The following is a 21523-nucleotide window of genomic DNA, read 5'->3' on the forward strand; positions in this document are numbered from 1 at the left end:
TTCGCTCATGCGTAGGTTGATTACAATTTTACGACATAGTAACTAGACTATGTTCTTTTCACCTTATTTTTATTTCGATTTTATTATACTCGAAAAATCAAACCATATTAGACCAAACCTGACCAGAAGTTCACGTGGTTGCACTCGTGCTCCCTTGTGATCTTAATTTGCTGCCTGTTAGCTTCAAGGGCCACGATTGCTTGTGAATTGAAGAAGATGGAATCCAGTGGCCACGATTTGAAGATGAACTGTGATGTTGGAGGGGTTGAGACTTTTTGGGGATTTTCGAACTTTATGCTTTGCTTTTATTTTATTTATTAGTTGTCTTTCTCCCCCTTTAAACCCTTTTTACTTCTTTTATTTTTTCTTCCCTTTTATTTGTCTCCTTTATTACATAATTAGAATAATTTTAGGGTTAGTCTCTATAGTTCTAGAGGGGGCAAGTGAGAAAAATTAAAGAAAAACATAGGATTTTGGATAAATATTAAAGGGTAAAAACTTGATTGAAGGTTTCAACCATTAATTTATGAACAATTTCTTAGTCTATCTTTTCTTTTTATTTCGTTAATTTACTTGTTTTGTTAGATTATGTTTTGTGCTTAATTTATCTTCATGCTTTAATTAGTTAGTTTAATATTTAGACTAGTTATCGTTTATGTTTAGTATCATATTTTAGTCAATCGCTAATTTCATTACATTTCTTGGGTTTATTAGGTTAGGGTTTGGGTGAAGGCCGACTTTGATTGATCGTTGTGCAAAATTTATCTCCACATTGAATCCGATCTTCCTTTATAGAACCATCACATTGTTAACATATGTATCTAATTAATATTCTCAACACCAGCAGTTCTGTAGAGCATCATCTGTGGGTTCTGATTTACTTGTAAATGTATGCTTTAATTTTAAACTAACCAGAGTATTAGAGGTTAAACATGTCCAATCCAAGGAATCGATAAAGACATATTTATTCTCCTCCAGCTTCATAAACCTACACACAAACGTAATTAAAATACCTAACTAACTAACTAAGCCTTGTCTAAGCAAAACATAGTATATTTTCTTGGAATTAATGTTTCCTTGAGAATCTTCAAATTAATTCGAAGACTCCTGCCTTAGTTGAATCTGGTTCCACAAGTTATTGCATCCTCGATTGAAGTGATATCGTTAAAGCTTTTGGTGTTAGGGATGCCCAAACAACGCATACCATGTTGATGATGCCCTTGACAAAAGTGCTTCTCGAAATCCCTTCGACAATAATAGGTGTAATTCCCACGTACATTTGAATTCTTGTTCAAGGGCGTGCAGCTTGTATAACCAATAAGGTATGGGTTTTCCGTCCAGACATTTTCACGAAGGCTCTAGGCAAGAGTCAGTTTGATTTTTGTTGTCCAAGTTGGGCATTTTCGATCCTCGGCATGCTCCAACTTGAAGGGGTGTTACGAATATAATTGTTAAGAGTTAGAGATTAAGTGCGATTAATATGTTAGAATTTAAGTCATTGTATTTGATTGTGTTTTGGAATATACGTGTCCTATCTCTATTCTCTAATTGGGTTAGTAGAGTAGCTCATTTTAGTCTCGTATATGCTGCACATTGTAATATATATATTTAGGTTTTCAGTCTCATAATATATTTTACGATCTTGTGTTTGTGTGAATTATGAATAATCAGTGCCCGATGAAGAACAATCTTGTGTCAGCAAGAGTTAGAAACAACTCCTCACACCTTTGTATGTAGTTTCTCCAGAGAGATAAGAATTGGCCAAAATGGGAGGCAGGTGGCATTCAATGAAGAGATCAGATGGGCTTCGAAGAAGTCTGACAAGGTCTTCAATATAGCTTTCACTGAGACAGTCTATAATATTTGGCTTCAGAGAAATCAGAAATAGGGTTGATACTTGTAATACCATAGTTAGCAAGATTTTGTTTAATTTTACTTGTACATAGAACTATAGAAGTGGTGATCAAATGAGATCTCATAGTATAGTCGGGCTTGTTTTCTTCCTAGCTTTGTTTGTTAGGGAGTTTTCTTCAAGCTTTAGGGGTTTTATTGCCTTTGGTTTCTGTAACAATCCTATTTTGGTAATAATAATTCCTCCGATTTTTAATACTTGCAACGTTGGTAACTTTTACACATGCCTATACAAAACTTTGATCATTAATATATTTGATTCTCTTTAAGCAAGAATTAGAAAAAGTTAATATTTTAAAAATACAAATTGAGACGAATCCAACAAGATCCTACATGATCATGTTTTATCTTACGCATAAATCACCAACAAAAGTCAAAATAGAATATGTGAATAGTGTAAAATACACAAAAGTTGCGAGTATTAAAAATCGGAGGAAGTATATTTTATTTGCCCCCCCCAAAAAAAAAAAGCAAAGATACTACATTACTGGAAAGATACAGTAAAAGTTAGGATAGTCTTCTCTCAAGACTATATCCTAACTTATCTAACGATATAAAATAAGAACATTTACTATCTATGTATGGATCAATTTCTAGATGCGTCTGTATGCGATGACCTAAGACGGCAACATAATCAGCTGCACGATTAGCTTCCCTGTAAACGTGGCGGGAATAAATATTGTCGAAATGATTCAGTAGTTGTTTGACATCATTCATTAATACCTGTATCTTCCACGGGCATTGCGTTTGTCCCTGCAAAATATTTATGATTAATAAATTATCCCCCTCAATGAAAATATGTCAAGAGCTATTGCTTCATCAAGAAGTGGAGAGGAGGTTCCAAGATTGTAGGTTCGACTAACAACATTATTTCCTATGTGGTCTCTAATTACTACACCAGTTGTTCCAGAGTTGTTACGAACTGACCCATCAAAGTTAATTTTCATAATACCAGGGACCGGAGGTGTCCAAGCAACTCGCGTGATACAAGGAGATTTCGAAAGTGAATTATTATTCATGTTAACATCCAATGAATCAAGATGTGTACGCATATTCCATTCTGTAAAGATCCTAAAATCTCGACTGTATTCCTGCCGGTGAGACAGGAGATTGTCTGAAAATGTGAGCATTACGTGTTTTCCAAATACTCCAAATAGAAGTAATAACCTTTTTAGCTGGTAAAGTTACATTGTTACGGAGTTCACGGATATACAAGCTGAGTGCCAAGCCATCGAACTGAGGTGTTTGCATCCCAATAATTTCTAACAACCTGACAATGTAAAAATAAATGGTCTTGCGTTTCTGTAGAATTAACACAGAACGGGAAACTATTATGAATATTTATATGACAATAGGATAAATTATCCTGGGTAGGGAGGGCGTTATGTAATAATTGCCAAACAAACATTTTTAATTTTGGAGCAACATCTAGCTTCCATATCCAAGAAAATTCCCAATTTGTGGGAGAATAAAAATTATGTGCTAGCCATGTGGCAGATTTAATTGTAAAATCACCATTACTACTTGATTCGATAAGTTACTGCATATTTGCTGGAAGGATCACATACATATCTCAATGGTTTTTCATCACATTGCTAGCAGATGGAAGCTTAATTAACTGGGTGGGGGTGGGGGTGGGGGTGGGTGCAGCACAGACGGGGCGAAAGACGTACTGCGTAAAAGAAGAAAGCTAATTTCGCCCTATTGGATCAGGGTGCTCTGACTCAGTTTCGCTAGAACACCTACAAATTATATACAATGGAGCCCAGATAATGTACCAGAGAATTATCTAAGCCTATTAGAGTGGGAATCCCTACATCAAACACAAACTCATCAGATTTTCTTATCTTTTGTTTATATTCTTCTCTTCTCTTCCGACTTATGAGGCTTGCTCAAATACAAGTGATCATTATCCCAATACTTACGAGGCCTGCAAATAGAAACAAAGACCATATTAGATATGAGAGTAAAAATTAAGCGTATACATGCAGACATTCTAACCAACGCCAACTACCAGATCAAACACGCAATCATCTATCGCCCCATAGCATGCCATAAACCCACATTAACACAGACATCCTATCAAGAGTACCATCACACATGGGAAGGGGTACAACAGGTAGATCCAATTGGAGGGAACATGAAATTTTCTCTGTTATTTCCACAATAAAAAATGAAACGGCCATGAGGCCTCAGGGCAACAAAATAAAGAAACTATTAGATTTTACCGATGGCAAACCGTCAAGTTTGAAAGCCAGATTGCCAAACGGGTCACACTTAAATATAACCCACCACCCCACTCATTGTCATATATTTCAAGGTTTCAAGTGATCCGGCACAAAAGTCAGTTCTACTTATCTGAAAATTCCCGATCTCCTTAAATGCTATGCTGATGCCGCTTATGTTAATAGTTGCTAAACAAATATACCACTGAGAAATCCTAACACTTATAAAGCCTTGAACATTGATTATTATTCACCAAATAGTTAGAATAATGAAATACCCCTAAAATCCTTCATGTTTTTTTTTTGTCTTTTCCTTAACAATAGAGTATTTACGTTTCAACCCTCTCCCTCTTTCTCCCTTCGGAAGTTTTATTTGCCATTTCATTCTCCTTTCATCAGCGTGGAAACCTCCACGAACCTCTGCCGCTCCTCTCCCATGGCGTTACTCCTACATTACTTCTCCGTTTTCAACCTTCTGATTTATTTCAATCGTCTTCAACCCTCTGATTTTGTTCATCGTCAATGTCGCCTGTAACTGAATCTCACACTTGGTACTCTATTCTTCTTTCTCCATTTTTTTTTTGCTAAGCTCAATATTTCAGATGGATTTTCTTTTCTTTATTGGGAAAGTAAAGGTATAAACCAGTTGAAGAACTCAAAATTGCGATTGAAGGTTCATCCGATATTACTAAAGATGATCGTTGCAACTCTTGCAAGGTTAATACTCACATTTTTCTTTTGAATTTCATAATTTGATATATTTTTTAATTATAGGGTTTGTAGTTTCAGTTTCTAATTGGGGATAAATTGTGTATACTCGGCGAATTGGATAGCGGTTCATCTGTTAATAATGGCAATTAACGATGTTAATGGGATGCTCGCTTCTTTAGATTCTGAGTATTATGACATTCTCATGAAGTATGTTACCTTCATTTTGATATCCAATTTCAAACTGCATTATTTTCTTTCCCGTTTGTTGATATTTTTTATCATTTATTTGATTTGGTGAATGTATGCATTGTGAGTTTGAAATTGTTGGTCAATTATGCAATTTTTTTGGCTTAATACCATAATGTAGTTTTCGAAGCAGAGAAATGGGTTGCAGTATTGTTTCCAGGAATCTGTGCTTTTATATTGCTCCCATAATACAATAGTCGATGCACTTTACACCATAATACTGCACAACAAATAAAAGTGAAATATTTATTCTCTGAAGAAGGGATGTTGCATACTTGAATTTCATTGATGTTATTATTAGTGTTTTAGATGTAATTAGATTGAAATTTGGACATTCGGTGAGTCCTTGATCTATTTTGGATATAGTGATTGGAGGAAATTCGAGTTGGAGGACATGATGTGAACTCATGTTAGTTTGAGTAGTTCTTATGGTTTTTGATTGAGAAGGTATTATGGAGTTTTGGTGGGGAAGTAAGACGTAAGTCAAAGAGATGAACTTTGATTACAATCTGATTGGTATGAGCTTTAATTACCCTAGAGATTTACAAAGTACACGGAAATCAAAGAGATGCATACCAATCCTTCCGACGATTATCAAAGTCTCTCTTTCTATCTCCTCTTTTTTCTCTTCGTGAATTGTAATTTTCTTCTCAATTACAGAAGTTTCTTGATATTTTAGGGTTGATGTTGTGTTATGTAATCTGTTTGTGGATCTTTTGAGCTTGAATTTGATCTCAGTTGCGTTTTTTAGGGTTTCTACTGCCTTATTCTCCTTGGTTTTTCTCTACTCGATCAAGCTCAAAGAGGCGGCCATTGCCATGCCTTACTCGAGTCTCTCACTGGTGTTGTCAAGTCTTTTTTTCCTCAATTTCTTGACCCTGATTCGATTTTTCGTCATCTGTTGTTGTTGCTTCTGATAAACTTCATCCTCATGGCGCTGCGAATTCGCTCAAGGTCTTTACTTTTTATGGTTCTAGATGTGCTGATTTTGATTGAGACATTGAGTTAGCTGTTTTTTGTGATCTGGTATGTCTGTTTTTCGCTAATCTGCTCCAAAATATTCGCTAAGAATTTTTGGTAAAGCTACCAGTATTCTACCAGATTTTTATTCCGTAAGAAAACTGGTTCTACCATTATTTAATTTGGATTCTAACGAATGAGAATATTCAAACAACCTCAACGAATTTAGTCTGCTCGAGGTCTTTAATTTTTATGGTTCTAGACTTGTTGATTACTTGATTTTGATTGAGTTAGCTGTTTTTTTGTAATCTGTTTGTCGGTTTTCCTATTTTATTAGCGGGTATTGATTTTTTGGATATGGGTTTGTTTTTATTGATTTAGATTTAGATTTTTTGTAGATAAAATTTACTCTAATCAATAATATTTTCATTTTTGGGTTTTGGTTATTTGATAATTATGCCCTGGAATTTTATTTTTGAACAAACTATTTGGTCGGTTTTGCTGTAGGAGTGTAGGAGTTGTACGTAGATCCAGAACCTTTTTTCCAGCCATGTTACCAATGCAAAATTGGATTAAAGTGTGAAGAAGTTGGATTAAGGGTTGAGGGATCTCACCAATTGTTTTGATGCTTCTAATGAAGAATTTAGGGCAGATCAAACTTGTATTTATGATAACTTTTACTGTAGACTTTAAAAATTCAGGAACCTAGCAATTAAGCCACTAGAAGTGATTCCTATGAAGCTCAGGGGCCTAAAGGAAATTTTGTTAGTAAATTTTGTTAGAAAATGCCATTTAAGAAGAGTGGTTCAAGCTCCAATCTTTATTATTCTTTTGAAGCTGCAGGGGTGCATGTTCTCATGCTTGGTTCATATACAGATTGTGATGAATACTCTGACCAATATGGTTGGCTAAAGGTTAGCCTTTTTTCTCATTCTTAATCTTTTTGTTAGACGTTTGTGATTGGTTTGCTTGAAGTTGATATCTTCGTTAGTTAGTGCTGACTTCTGCACCCGTCTTAACTGGTTGGAGATAAGGCTTCACTGCACTCATCTTGACCCTTTTATCACTAACAAGATGCTTACTGAATCATTGTTTGTCATGGCTTTGTGCCAAATTTTTCTTGAAAATTACTCAATTAAAGTCACAAGGTTTGACACGTAAAGTCATCCCAGTAGAAACTGGAGATTTAATTTAATTGACAATTTTTATTTGCATTTCTATTTTTTATGTCGAGATGTATTTAGAAACTGGACATTGTTACTGTCATGGCTTTGTGCCAAATGTATGTATGTCATGTTCGGATGAGATACGAAAGATAGTAATCCAGGGTCTGCCATGACATTTGCAATGTTATATTTGAACAACTATTTCTTCATTGGTGGAAGTTCCTTTGAAGAAGGAGGATGGAAGTACTCATCATTTATTTTTAATTTTTTGTTCTTTTGGGTTCACATCAATTCTCCACTACAGTGAGAAAGAGATTATGTTATTATTTTAATTTATAACTCTCGTGTTTTTGTATTATCTTCATTTGATAGTTTTTATTTTTCACCAAGTAGGAAGTTTCGTTGACTGATTATATATGCATTTCTGTATGCAGGTCAGGAGGTCATAGGTTGGTCTATGTGGTTCTCAGAGTATCTTTTTTTTTCCTAGAGAGAAGCTGGGCCAAGGATGAAAGCACATTAAAGGTATTCCGTGCGAGTTTGTCAGATGCATATGCATGTATACCTTGAACTCAGCAAGAACACTTTTCTCACTTGAATCTTGTGGGTTGTTTGCAGCTAGGTATTCAACAGCTAAAGGACTACCCTCTGCCTTTCTGGTTGGCTCTGTTTGTCGAGGGCACTCGATTACACAAGCTAAACTTCTAGCTGCTCAAGAATATGCAGCTTGTACAGGACTCCCAGTTCCTAGAAATGTCTTGTTCCCACGTACAAAGGTTTAAGTTCGTTGCTAGATCTATTATTGTTAATTCCAGTTTTGTTCTTTCTTGGACTAAGATTTTCAGGGATCCAATTTTATAGACCGCTCTCCCTCTCCCCGACCTGATAAAGGTTAATGACTTAATGGTGCATACATAGTGCTGGCACACATGATTTGTGGACAAATATGGAGGGGCAAGGAAACTGGATGTTTATAATTTTGGTTGGGGAAGGGTAAAAGGAACCAATTTTTGCCTATAATATTGTGTCATATTTTATTTGTAGTGATATTGATTGGCCTCTTTGTGCTTCAATGTGTGTGGCCTCTTTAGGTGAATTACTTTTATTATTAGATCCATGTAGTGTTTCTGTATGATTCCAATGATATGGTAGTGATATGATTACGTAGTTTAGTTCAAAATTATTTCCTTTATCTATATGGGAAAGTGCCCCCCGCCACTGCGTTAACCTTATTCCTAAGGTTCTGGTCATGGGACAAGGATTGAAGGATCCAATAAATTTTTAAGGAAAGGCATATAAAGTTATTTGCCTTGTCTTGTAATTGTTAATGTGGTTGTGCGTCTCACTTTCTTCTGTCGTAGCAACTATGCTTCGTGTGTAGAGCCAACCTTGCTGATCTTATTTTAACGCTATACATGCAGGGGTTTGTTACAGTAGTACGCCATATGCGTCCGATTGTCCCGACAGCATCCCAAAAAATTCACGTCCACCTACAATGCTGAGGCTATTCAAAGGACAATCCTCTGTGGTAAGCAAAAATATATTCATTGTGATGTCATGTATCTGCTTATTTGATTATGTGATGCCATATCCTCGCGTCCTTCTGTCCATTATTATCCAAATTCAATTGTATGTCGAGCTTAAGGTTTTCCAGCCTGGAGACACAATGTTGCAGGTGTTTTGTATGCACGTGAAGAGGTTGAGAGCCCTAGAACCTATTGTTATCCCTGGTCATTTATGAGGCAGCCACCATGTGAACTTGGAAACTCTATTTTGCAGTTATATCAATTGATTTGGATAGTTTGTGTTTAGCATTGCGATTATGGCTTATATTTGTACCTTAGTTTTAAAAAGCGCGAAGCGCAAAAGGGCCGTGGAGCTTAAGCGCACCCGGAAAGAAATAATAAAATTTCAGAAAAGATGAAAATATGGAAAGAAAAGATGAAAAAAAAAAAAAAAAAATCAAAACGATGAAAGAAAAATTCAGAATCCGACGGGAGAAATCCGGCGAGAAGGCCAGAGGAATCCGGCTACGGGAGAAAATTGCACTAAGGTTTTAAAAAATTCCCCAAATATTCGTCTTTTTAGAAAAAGAAATCACGTGATACTTTAGAAAAGAAGATTAGAGTCATGTAGCTTTATTTTTTATAAAAAAAGAAGGGTCTAATGTGCCCAGACTACAGGAAGCGCAAAAGCGCTAGGAAGCGCAGAAGCACCGAAGCGCTAGGAAGCACGCGCTTCCTGTATGTCGCTAGGCTTCGGCTGACAGAAGCGTTCTGTTGTGAGCTTCCGAGCTTCCAGGGCTTTGAGCGCAAAAAAGCGCGCTTTTTAAAACTAAGATTTGTACCAAGTCTTCTCACACACGCAGCGACCATTGATAATATGATTCGTGTGGTGAATTATTACTAACACAAATTAGGAAACAACCTACAATATAATGGGGACCCAGAGGGGGGAGACATAATGGTGAAGATGGGAGATAGAGAGACAAAGATATGGGGATGCTCGGCATAGAGAAGGGTGAGAGAGAGAGAGAGAGAGAGAGAGAGAGAGAGAGAGAGAGAGAGAGAGAGAGGGAGAGAGGGAGAGGGGGGGGTGAGGGAGGGGGGAAGAAAAGAGTGAAGATGAGAGATAGAGAGAGGAAATGCGGGGGAAAGAGGGGGGGGGGGGGACGAAGAAACGAACAACACATTAGGAAACCATTTGCGAAATGTAAATTTTGGTTCTCGTTTTCTGCTGAATTTGCTAATTACATTTTGGTTTTAAGCTAAATTATTTAGTTTTGTTTACTTCTAATTTTGGTTGTAACCTGTTTTTGGCTTTTGTTTTATTTTGTTAATTAGACATTTGATAAATTGTGCAATGGTGTCGTTTTGGTTGGTCCAGATTATAATTTGTTGGAGGATGTGAAAAGGGTAGTTGATTCTTCCTAGAGAATGCGTGTAAAACTATGTGGGTATCATCCTCAATTTAGGCTCCCTTTCCATCTGCGGCGAGGAAAGAAACTAAGCTTTTGTTACTTCTTGCTGGGATGGCTAAGAGGGATAATAATCAAACTAGATAAAATCAAAGGTAATTTATTCATTCTGTGAAACACTGCCTGAAGATTTGGTATTCAGTTTTGGAGAAATTGATAGTCCATTGATTTGAAATAGATTCGAAATTCAAGTTGTTGGAAGGGTAAGGCTGAATGACTTGGTTTCCCGCTATTGGCTTTGCTTTTACCTGCATTTTGTCGAGGGAGGAGGGGGTAGAGACATGGTGTATGTAGATTTTGAGTTATTTCAGAAATTGGTTAATTTCAAGCATGATATGAAGGCACTCAGACAGAACAACAAGTACACTTTCGCTACGGTTTTAGGAGAATTATCTTAAAAACATCAATCCTAACACCTTAAAGCCACACACTTCATTCACTATTCTCGCATTAGCGGAGACCTCTTTAGCAAAATATTGTCTTGATACTTCTGTCCTACACTTCAAGTCTATCTGATCCATTGGCATCATATTTCATTCAATTTTGGTAAATTTCGTCATGAAAAAGGGGAAAATTTAAACATGCTCGAGATGTCTTGTTGGAAACTAATCAGACACTTACGGAGATATAACTTTATCTTTAACTTAGACAGTTAGCCACCAGAGAGTACCAAACTTCTCACGTAAATTGTTTGAACAACATTCTTGGCGGAAAACTATTTTTTCTGATGTTAGCTTAAAACAAGACTTGGAAACTAAGCCAATTTCATGTCTGACTTACCTCTTGATCTTCTTTGACTTAACAGAAAAAAATGGGCGTGTTGTGTACATGGCCAGATGTGCACTCTTAATGAGATGCGTTCTTCTCAGAGGACATGATATGGAAGGTGATGTTTGGCTGAGATCCAACCCCATCACATTTCACCAAAGATGTAAGAGTTGTGAACTTGTGATAGGGTGCTTCCTGGAACAACACCATGTTTTTGCTCATTTTTTGTGCTGTTGAATGAGTTAGTTCGGAAGGAATATGAAAAGAAGACTCTTATATTGAATTTATATCATTATATGTATTATATTGTGTATTTCATTATTAAGAAAACCAAAAGTTTTCCTTTCTTTACTCTAACCTTTGGTTTGTGTATCAGTGAAGTATTATTGGTTTCACCCTATCGATTTTACTCTATGCATTGCTTGCCTTGTATTGTTCTGTAGTAAGGTACCTTTGTCTCTCTATTTCTCTCAAATCCTCCTATGCACTGAAAATGAGCTAATTATTTTTGCTATTCATAATTTCTATATGAGCATTTACATAAATTTTGCAAGTGTTCGTGTTTAACTTTACATTTTTACAACATAATTTTGTATATTTTGGGGAATAAAAAGATAACACTTTGAGTTGGCCTTTTCTTCCTCCCAGAATAGACAAACATAAAGTGGAATAAGATAACACTTACTTGACAAGTGAGCAACTTACCCTGTTGTTAGCTATACACTTTCGAATCAGAAACTCTCCTTCCAATCCTTACTTGATAGTATCTCCCGTTAATGATAACTTCAATTCAAGAAATGAGCAGGAAAGGAACAATTAGATGCTATCTAAGCTTCTAACTCAAATACAGCACAAAAGCCAAGTTGTCATTTTATGAACAAAACTCACCTCATAATCAACTGATTCGCCGCCAACACCAGAGCCTTCTGCTCTTAGTTCATTAGCAACCTCTTGCGCAGAATCAGACGTATTATTTTGCTCCAACTGAACATGCTCAGAATTACAACAAATTCCTTCCCTTTTCAAACTTCCATGACCATCTGCCTCACATGCATCGGCAGTGACCTTACTCTCACTCTATCATATACATAGAAACAAATTAATTTGATCGTAAAATAACAAGAGTACATGAATTGAAAATAGCACCACCTACAGGTAGCAATGGAATAGGACTATAAGGGACCAATGATCACTAATCAATCAACTCAAAGTAAAACACAAACAAAGCAGAATGTACAGAGGTTAAAATCAAACAGAAGACTGACTCTCAAAAGAAAATGCACACACAGTGAGGGAATCGTCCTGCATTAATTCACCCAACACCCTCCCCCCCCCCCCCCCCCCCCCCACACACACACACACACAAACACAATTTTTTTTTAAATTGAACTCATAAGAAATTCATAATGCATGACAATAATAAACCAAAAACAATGCTTCCAGAACATAGAACAATGCTGTCGGAAATAAGAGGCATTCAAGGACCGTACAATATGTTTCATGTGCTTCGTTGAATAAATTTCTTACCATTTATCCAAAAAGGGTAAAAAAAAAACTTTGAAAATAAGAAATATCTTAATTCGCAATGTCAATATTAAAACATAAAGGTGTTGAACAAAATATTCTTAAAGGAAACAAAATAGAGGAGATAAGCCCTTGCGCAGATGCGTCATAGTACATCATAAATCAAAAAGATCTTAGGCGTAGACTTCTACGATGTGGATATATTCGAGTGAGTGTGAGTCAGTGACAGGTTAAGCAGAAGGAAAGTAGATTAACATAAAGTGATATAACCACCTGCTTTATATGTAATAGATCAACTTATCCAAACAACAAAATAACGCTACAAATTCACAAAACCGTGAACCTCTCTGACTGGGCCAACACAAGAACCATCTACAACCCACCCTTAGCATAAAAGATAATAGCCAAAATGATAATAGTACATATAAGCATTGTAAGATACATTATACGATACATGCTACAAGCTTATCTGGAAATCAACAGAGATCTGAGATAAATTTATTTCACTTTTGTAATTAACCACACTTTGAATCAGTTCACTGGAAAAACATCCTGCATCAGTAGTGCTATCATTCTCCATCTCAATAGTATTAGGTTTATCTATTGGGTCTGCTTCACTATTATTGGCGTTTGCAAAGTCTCCTTTCCTACCAACAACAGTGGGACTGTCCTTCCAACCACCAGCATGTTTGTTGGCCTCACCCTACAGTGTATTTTCAACTAAATTTATCACACTACAATACTTATTAATAACCTCTCACATTTTTAACCCCAACTAATCAGCGCTCACAGGCTGGTTGCAACCTGTTTAAAAAAGTGAGTGCGCTTCCAACTGGTTTAGTCTGTTCATATAGATTCAAAGTCTTTTCTCGTGATATACGTATTGAAATAAAAGACTAGAAAAGTAAATATGCAGCTAGCTATGAGGTCTTGAGTTCACATTGGAAAACATATTCAGTGCATTCCACAACTCCGTTTGAATTAACAATGAATATATAATATTGCCTTCAAGATTCTAAACATTAAAGGAGAGTGAACACACGGCACACTGCTATTATTAACCTCTTACGTCTTGAACTTAGGGGAAACCTAAAACTATTCAATAGATTGTCAGAAACTATGTTACTCAGACTCGGGTACGAGTGTCGGATACGGGTACGTGTCCAAGTGTCCGAGTCCGACACGACTAAATTGTGGAAATTTTCCTTAATTTTAGACCAAAATGAAATGTCGGAGTGTCATACCCATGTCCAAGTGTCGAGGATCCGACACGGGTACTTGAGGTAAAACGAAGAGTCCGAGTAACATAGGTCAGAAATAGTACCACATTTTCATCTTGATTCAGAACTTCGATCAAAGACAAAACTCTAGCCTTATTTAGTTTTTGCATCCCTTCTCCGATCAATTACTGTCACTTGTCACTTTTGACTCAATATCTAGAATTTCAATACACCAAGTTCAAAGAGTTTCCCAATTTTTTGGGTTGTTCCATGTGATGCATTGACAAATCTTCGTTATTTGGGATTGTCATGGACTTCTCTGTTTTTCAATTCATCTCTCGGTTAAAAGACCAAGATAATCTAAATCTAGCAATACATAAAGAAGTTTAGCATGTACTCTTTTGCACCTTACAATGAATACTTCGAATATGTCTTATGTGAGTCGCTAAAGGTAGATCACAAGCTCAGTTGACCAATAAAAAAATCAGGGGGCGTTTGTTTCGGGGATTTCAAGAAAAAGAAAGATAACCAACTACCATTATTCCTTTTTATGGTGTTTGTTAGACCATTTTAACCATTCCCTTTACCCCAACAATTCCCCCACTTTCCTCTACCATGAGCCCCCCCCCCCCCCCCCAAGGGAATTTGGTGACCATTTTAACCTCTACCATTTCTACCATTCCCTTTACTCCAAACTCCTCTCACCCAAAAGGTGACCAACTTCATAACACCCAACCACCAACACCACCCAGCTACCTACACTATCCACCCTGAAACCATTTAGTAAGCCACCCGAAACCACCTACCCAGCCACCCGAAACCACCTCCAGCCAGTGACCACCGGAACCACCTTGTCAGCCACCGAAGTCACCCTCCCAGCCACACGAGTCACCCTCCCAGCCACATGAAACCTATCAAAGCCACCCGAAGTCACCCTCCCAGCCACATGAAACCTATCACAGATTCACAGCCACCCGAAACAACACCACCAACCCGAAATCACCCCTCCCAGCCACCTAAAACGACCTTCCACCCTGAAAGTAGTCCCACCACCTTTAAAACCCACCCCCACACACTTAAAAAATGCCAATAACCACCCAAAACCCCATAACCCTAAAAATTCAAGTAAAAATTAACAAAATACATTATTTTTATCATCAATTATGGTTAGATGGTCAAATGCGATTATCAAAACTCTAAATTTGAAGCTTTCATGTTCGAATCTGACCTAAACCTCAAATCTAACCTTTTAAGGTGATGGTGAAACAAAAAAAGAAGGGAGAGGCGGCAGCAACAAGGGGGGAGGCGCAGAAACAACATCAACATAGAGGGAGGTAGTGCCGGAAACGAGAGGAAGTGAAATCACAATGAGAGTGAGAGAGAATGTGGTGGAGCAATGGTGACTCCGGGTGGCTGTGATAGTTTTCATATGCCAAAATAAACCAATTGGTGTGGCAAAATCAAAATAAAAAATGATAGGTTTCATGTGCCAAACTAACCAAGATGCATGTGCCAAAATAAACCAATTGGTCTGGCAAAATCACTTCCCCTTTATATCCACTTATTGACCTTAAGACACCAAACAACATCTTACATCAAAGGATATTAGTTTCCTTTCCCTCTCTGTCTCTTCCTTAATTTCATTCCCTTTACCCGAGCAAACCAAACACCCCCTTGAGGTTTATGATTCTAGTTTAAGGGATACTGACAGGATTGTCTCCATGTCAGTATGTCACCTTATCCTACTCCACAGTTTTAAAACTTAAACAAGATTTTACAATAATACTGTTGTGATAAGTGTATCCCTCCTAACATTTCTTCCTCGGAATGTCATGAAATCCACACGAAAATCGTACTCCCACCGGATTATTTTTTATGTACTCAACTATTGTAGACTCGTGTTTCTACGAGAGGAGAGTGAGTGTAAAAAAAAAAGGTGAAAGAGAGTAAGAGCGAGGCAGCAAAAGGGTGGGTCGGGTAAGAAAATTGTAGGCGAAGTAGAAGAGAGAGTTAAAAGGTGTAAATATTGTGCCGAAAATAAGTAAGATGGTAAAAGATGTTTGCCAAAAATAGATTAAAGTAGAAGTGGGTAGAACCAAAAAATATCATTTGTGGAAAGTGGGTACACAAAAAGTAAAAATAAAACAAAGGATATTCCTTATTGTTTTAGGAAATAGATTTCAATGTAACATCTCAAAAGTATGTACAAGTACTAAGACTATGTTTATTACTATCTATTACTATATACTATTTCCTGGTGAAAAATTTTCCCGCCAAAAACTCTTTCCTAAAAAGACATATTTATTTTATTCTTTTTTTATTTTCTCTCCTTTTGTATAAATGTTTATATATGGAAAAAAATATAGGATTATGGAATATGTCATTATTAAAATTTTGGTAAAATTTTAGTCAAACTGTCATGTCAATAATATAAAATATTCTTACTCGATATTTGGTCAAATTAGCATATTAAATATATCAAATATTTTAGTCATATCATCATATTAAACATATAAAATATATAATACGTAGTAAGTTAAAATATGATAAAATGAGTACATTCGAGTTTATTTATTACGCAATAGATTTAAGGGATAAATAATTCAATTAAAAATTTTATAAAAAAGATGGTCAAATAATAATTTTTAAATATCCGTAATATCCATGCGTGCACGGGACCTAATCTAGTTTTTTGTTAAATTGGAACTTATTATTTGCAAAACTGAAGTTGTTTTTTTGAACTAAACTTATTTTCATTTCAAAGATATTTTTTCAAGTAGCAAGACATACAACAATTACTCAAATATCATGTCAGACTCTCACACCCAAGGTTAAACTCACTTAAGAGCATGAGCACCGGCAAGCAACAACCTTTGTTGCTTTGCTTTGGCACATCAATTCGTCAAACCAAAGTATAACCTATCACAATGGTAAGCCACAACATTTTGGCTTTGGTGGATCCCATATGTCAATTCTTACTCTCACAATGAAATTGTTTGGGACCACTTGGAATTTACAAAGCATGTAGCTCTAGGGAGCCAATTGGCTCTATAAACTACAAATTATATTTTGCCACAATGGTGAAGCAACTAGCTCCAACTTTTATTTAACTGCAAGTTAGTCCTTTTATATCACCACTGCTCATGCTCTAAAGATACGTGGTTACTCACAGTCTCACACACAGTATTTTCTAAGACACGATAACATACCAGATTTTAGAGCAAGTAGCCACTCTTGAATTCCTTTAACTCAGACCATTGTAATTTCTCTATAATACAAAAGGAAGATTGTTTATACATAGGTAAAGTCCAAAGAAAACAAAGAAGCAATCATTAGAAAATTACGAGTCCGGCGATAGACAATATCTAAAAGTAAGCTTTGCCTTTAACAACTAATATGCCTGCTACTACTAATTGCTCCAACATGCATCCATCAAGTACATTTATCCCCCAAAAATGTTCTTTTTCCTCTCTATTTTTGTACTTCTAGCTTATAAAAAAAAGTCCCTCTTTAAAGCATAATTAATTAGGCGGTCAAGGACCCGTACTATCTTGTTCTTCAACATAAGACTTGATCACCCTTGTTTGAACTTTTAAAACAAAACAGTTTCAGCAAGCAAACTGCTCCCCTTCTTGAGCTGGTTGGTTGCTTGTCTCCTGCAGGTTTGCAACTGTAATCCAACTATTTCTAAGACTACCTTCTTGATCATAACCGGTGGATTTAGGGGTAGGCCTACTCGAGCATTGGCTCGCCCCAAAACTACAAAAGCTATATATTGAATTACAGACATGAAATGATGTGTATAATAAACCCTTTGTTGAGAGCTTAGTTTTAAAAAGCGCGAAGCGCACTGAAGAGCAAAAGGGCCCTGGAGCTTAAGCGCAAAGCACAAAGCAAAAGCGCACGCTCAGGGCCGGCTTAAGGGCGGTCCAATCGGACCTACAGCACCGGGCCACATAATTTTTGGGGCCCAAACGAATTTGCGCTGGTTAAACTCCCAAACGCTTTTGAGATATAAATAATTGCTGCTCTATTGAACAATGTATGATACTTGTCCCAGTTGGCAAGGGGTAGTAAGTGTGGGAGAGACAACCAGGGTTCGATTCCCGACTCTTGCTGTTTTGTTTTGTTTTTTTCATGGCTGTCAAACCTTTATCACTCATTTCTAAAATTAACCCACATAAAACGTTAAACCATATTTATTATTTTGACTCTATAGTTTGTATAAATAAAATAATATTAATATAATAATTATGTGTTTCACATTAAATAATTGTCCGTAAAAATTTATAGGGGCCAATATCTGTATTTAGCACAAGGCCTCAAAATTGTCGGAGACGGCCCTGCGCACGCTTTTCGTAGGCGAAGCGCACCCGGAAAGAAATGATAAATTTTCAAAAGTTCAGAAAAGATGGAGATACAGTCATAGATAACTATTTGCTGTTTGAATTGGCTAAAGAGTTTGACTGAGATATTAATCACCCTAAGGCCCCTAACGGCAAGATACTTGCAGCTGGGCTTTTGACTTTCTACACAGGAGCAGCAATTTAGAAGACAAATACTGCATGACATGGTTAAAGTGATAGTTTCTAATGTTGCATGTCTTGATCCAGTATGTTTTTGGTCCTTTGTCAGAGTTTATATTTCTTCCGCAAAAGACTTATCTTGGGGTATTAAAGTGACCGGCTATAAGAGAACCTCACGGATAGGAACATCATCAGATTAACCCAACTATTCGTAATAGCCAAATTCTTATAAGACAGTAAACACATCCATAGCACTAAAAGCAGCCTAAGAAAAAAACAATAATTCAACAAGAACAAGGGAATAAAGACGGGATAAGTAATGTGATTGTTATACTTAGGTAAGGCACTAAACACCCATGATCAATAGAATTGAAGTGCAGATGTCACGGGAAACCCGTTTCTTTGCAGCACTCACACCAAGCTTAAGCACTTCCTTTGTACAGTCTACAGTATATAATTGGGTATGCATCACATCTCAGAATTTAAAAGACACATAGGTGTTGGTCTTTGGAACATATGGTACAGGTTTAAGTTGAATACATCATTACTTTATGCTACTCTATATCTAATTGTCTATCCATTTCAGCTCCTCCAAGATCCCTCAACACCCAATCCACGGCTATATATACTTGAGTATAAGGACAACATTTTTCATCATGCTACATTACTCTAAAAGTGTAAATAACAAAACTTGAAAGTGCTCCATTAGGAAAAGCTTACCGGGAATACACAGGTTTTATCCAAGGACTGACCACTAGCATCCCCAACTGCAGACGGCAACGCCGGAAGCCGATGAACATCCCATCCGAGAACCTTACAAATGGCATGCCCATAAGCTCTGTGAGCATTCTTTTTCTTGGTTTTGGAAATAGTAACCGAGTGCTGAACAAGAGCAACACAATTCTTATATTTCCTCCCAAGTTTATTAGCTAAAACCCCACAAACCAAACAATAAAACTCCCCATTCTCACAATTCTTCTTATAATAACCCCTCAATTCCTCCCCCTCTTCAAACACCTTCATAAAAAACTCATACTCCTCTGCATCATCACCATCATCATCATCATCATCACCACCATCATCACTATCTCCCTCTTTATTGAACAACCCAGAGCAAAAATCCAAACCCTTCAACTGAATCTTCAACCCCAACACCCTCTCCTTCTCCTCACCCGTCGCGGGGCGAGTAACCGGGGCCGAATCCGGCTTAAACCTTGGCCAAATCGACCCAGATGGAGATGGCGAAGATGGGCATTTGGGTATTGATTCAACGGGCCATTCCTTATCAGAAATGAGATGGGGTTGAATGGTTTTAGGGATTTTTTGGGTATTTTTGAAGATTGTTGGAATTGAGGGTTTAAGAAAGTGGGGTGTTCGAGAATAAGGGTTTAAGGGAGAAGAAGGAGGGCCTCTATGCCATAAAGAATGAAGGTAAATAACTTCATCTCTTAAGATTCTTTCATATTCTGGGGAAAAGGGGTAACTTGGAGGAGGAAGATGGTTAATAGGGAGGTTTGTTGGTGGATTTTGAGGGATCTGAGGAGGTAATTGATGAATTTGATGTGTTTGGTAGGGATTTTGAGGGATTTGACGGGGTAATTGATGAATTTGGTGGCTTTGGTAGGGATTTATACGGGGATTATAGTTGCCCCTCTGCATTTTGAGTGGAAGAGAAGAGTGAGATTTTTCTTCGATGGTGTTTGAGCAAATGTGCAGTTCAGTTTCTGCTTCAAGAAAGTGAAGCAGGAAGTTATTGCACCGGAGTCACATGACGTGTTCTTTTTTATTTTTTATTCAGACGAGGATTACAACGAAAGGTCTTGCGTGCATAAGGTGTACAATAAATTTGTTGTACACCAAGATAATTTTTATGCAGTTTTTCATAACTTTAACCTATTTTTCTGTAACTTTTATATTATAAAATAAAAAAGTTGATAGATAAACAATTTTAAAGGGTTAAATGATTAATTTATACATTATTAGTGATTTTGAAGAAATAATATTTATTCAAATGAAAAAATTTATCATTAAAAAATACTTCCTCCATTTTTTTATTATTGCACCATTTGGGTTGGACACAAGATTTAAGAATGGGGGTTAAAAGGTGATAAATGACAAATATACCCATGTGATCTAAGTACAAATGTGATTTAACAAATGATGATAAGGATACAAATGTCATTTTATGTGGATAAACTTACCAAAAAAGGAAATGGTGCAATTAATATGCAACTTCCGAAAAAGGAAAACGGTGCAATTATAAAAAAATGGAGGAAGTAGATAACTTTTACATATATAAATGTAACTTTTAAGCATTTTGAGTCAACTTTTACTCGGGTGTCCAATATTTATTGTACACCCATTATAAACAAGAATTTGTGGGATCACAATCTACAAAAAGAAAATAAGAGAAATAAAAAAACACAAACAACTATTATTAGTAAGGCTTTATTTGGTTGGGAGGAATTGGAAAGAAAAGAAAAGAAAGGAAAGGTAAAATAATGTTTCTTGTATTTGGTACAAATAATTATATGGGAAGTGGAAGGAAAGGAAGGGAATTGGAAGGAAAGTTCCTTTATAAAATTTTCACTTTCCTTTTCTCCCAAAATTGGAGGAATTCGGAAGGAAAGAGAAAATTAAAAAGCTGTCATTTATATTTCTTTTCTCTTCCCTTCATTTCTTTCCCTTAAACCAAACACGGAAAAATAAAATCTCTTTCCCTTCCCTTCTTTTCCTTTCTTTTCCCTTCATTTCTTTTCTCTTCCTTTCCTTTACTAATAATGAACCAAATGGGGCCTAAGGGAAAGGAAGAGAAAAGAAAGGAAGGGAAAAGAAAGGAAAGAGATTTTATTTTCCTGTGTTTGGTTTAAGGGAAAGAAACGAAAGGAAAAGAAAGAAAATATAAATGACAGCTTTTTAATTTTCTATTTCCTTCCGAATTCCTCCAATTTTGGGAGGAAAGGAAAGTGAAAATTTTATAAAGGAGATTTCCTTCCAATTCCTTTCATTTCCTTCCACTTCCCATATAATTATTTGTACCAAATACAGGAAACATTATTTTACCTTTCCTTTCTTTTCTTTTCCTTCCAATTCCTCCCAACCAAATAAAGCCAAAATTGTTCACCCCTGTAGTTTTCCTCTTCCTTTTCCTTGTTGTTGATGTCTTCCTCTTCCCGTTAGTGGGCGTCATTAAAATACAACAGAGTAAGATAAAGCAGAGCCAAAACGGAATAAAAACAGTGAAAAAATGTAGAAATTTTAACCAACAATGGAAAAAGATCATCAATTT

At 36.4% G+C, this 21523-nt stretch overlaps 1 protein-coding gene across 1 annotated transcript; it reads right to left on the reverse strand.

The window, feature by feature from the left end:
- Positions 1-3349: 3349 nt before the first annotated feature.
- On the reverse strand, positions 3350-19983 carry LOC110794644 (uncharacterized). Its single transcript, XM_021999615.2, has 4 exons — positions 18955-19983; positions 11853-12041; positions 11670-11747; positions 3350-3841 (listed from the first exon to the last, which is right to left on the reverse strand). Exons 1-3 carry the CDS (start codon positions 19891-19893, stop codon positions 11718-11720), a joined length of 1158 nt encoding a protein of 385 aa, XP_021855307.1. The 5' UTR covers positions 19894-19983; the 3' UTR covers positions 3350-3841; positions 11670-11717.
- Positions 19984-21523: the final 1540 nt, after the last annotated feature.

The sequence above is a fragment of the Spinacia oleracea genome, chromosome 5, assembly GCF_020520425.1.
Source record: "Spinacia oleracea cultivar Varoflay chromosome 5, BTI_SOV_V1, whole genome shotgun sequence".
Classification (NCBI taxonomy): Eukaryota; Viridiplantae; Streptophyta; class Magnoliopsida; order Caryophyllales; family Amaranthaceae; genus Spinacia; species Spinacia oleracea.

Bases quoted from the DNA above. Each gene is read 5' to 3' on its own strand.
- LOC110794644 (XM_021999615.2), bottom strand. From the start codon at position 19,893: ATGCAGAGGGGCAACTATAATCCCCGTATAAATCCCTACCAAAGCCAC. The intron at 12,042-18,954 runs GTAAGCTTTTCC...TGTATATGATAG, and splicing joins ATAAAACCTGTGTATTCCCG to AGTGAGAGTAAGGTCACTGC. The intron at 11,748-11,852 runs GTGAGTTTTGTT...CTTGAATTGAAG, and splicing joins GCGAATCAGTTGATTATGAG to TTATCATTAACGGGAGATAC.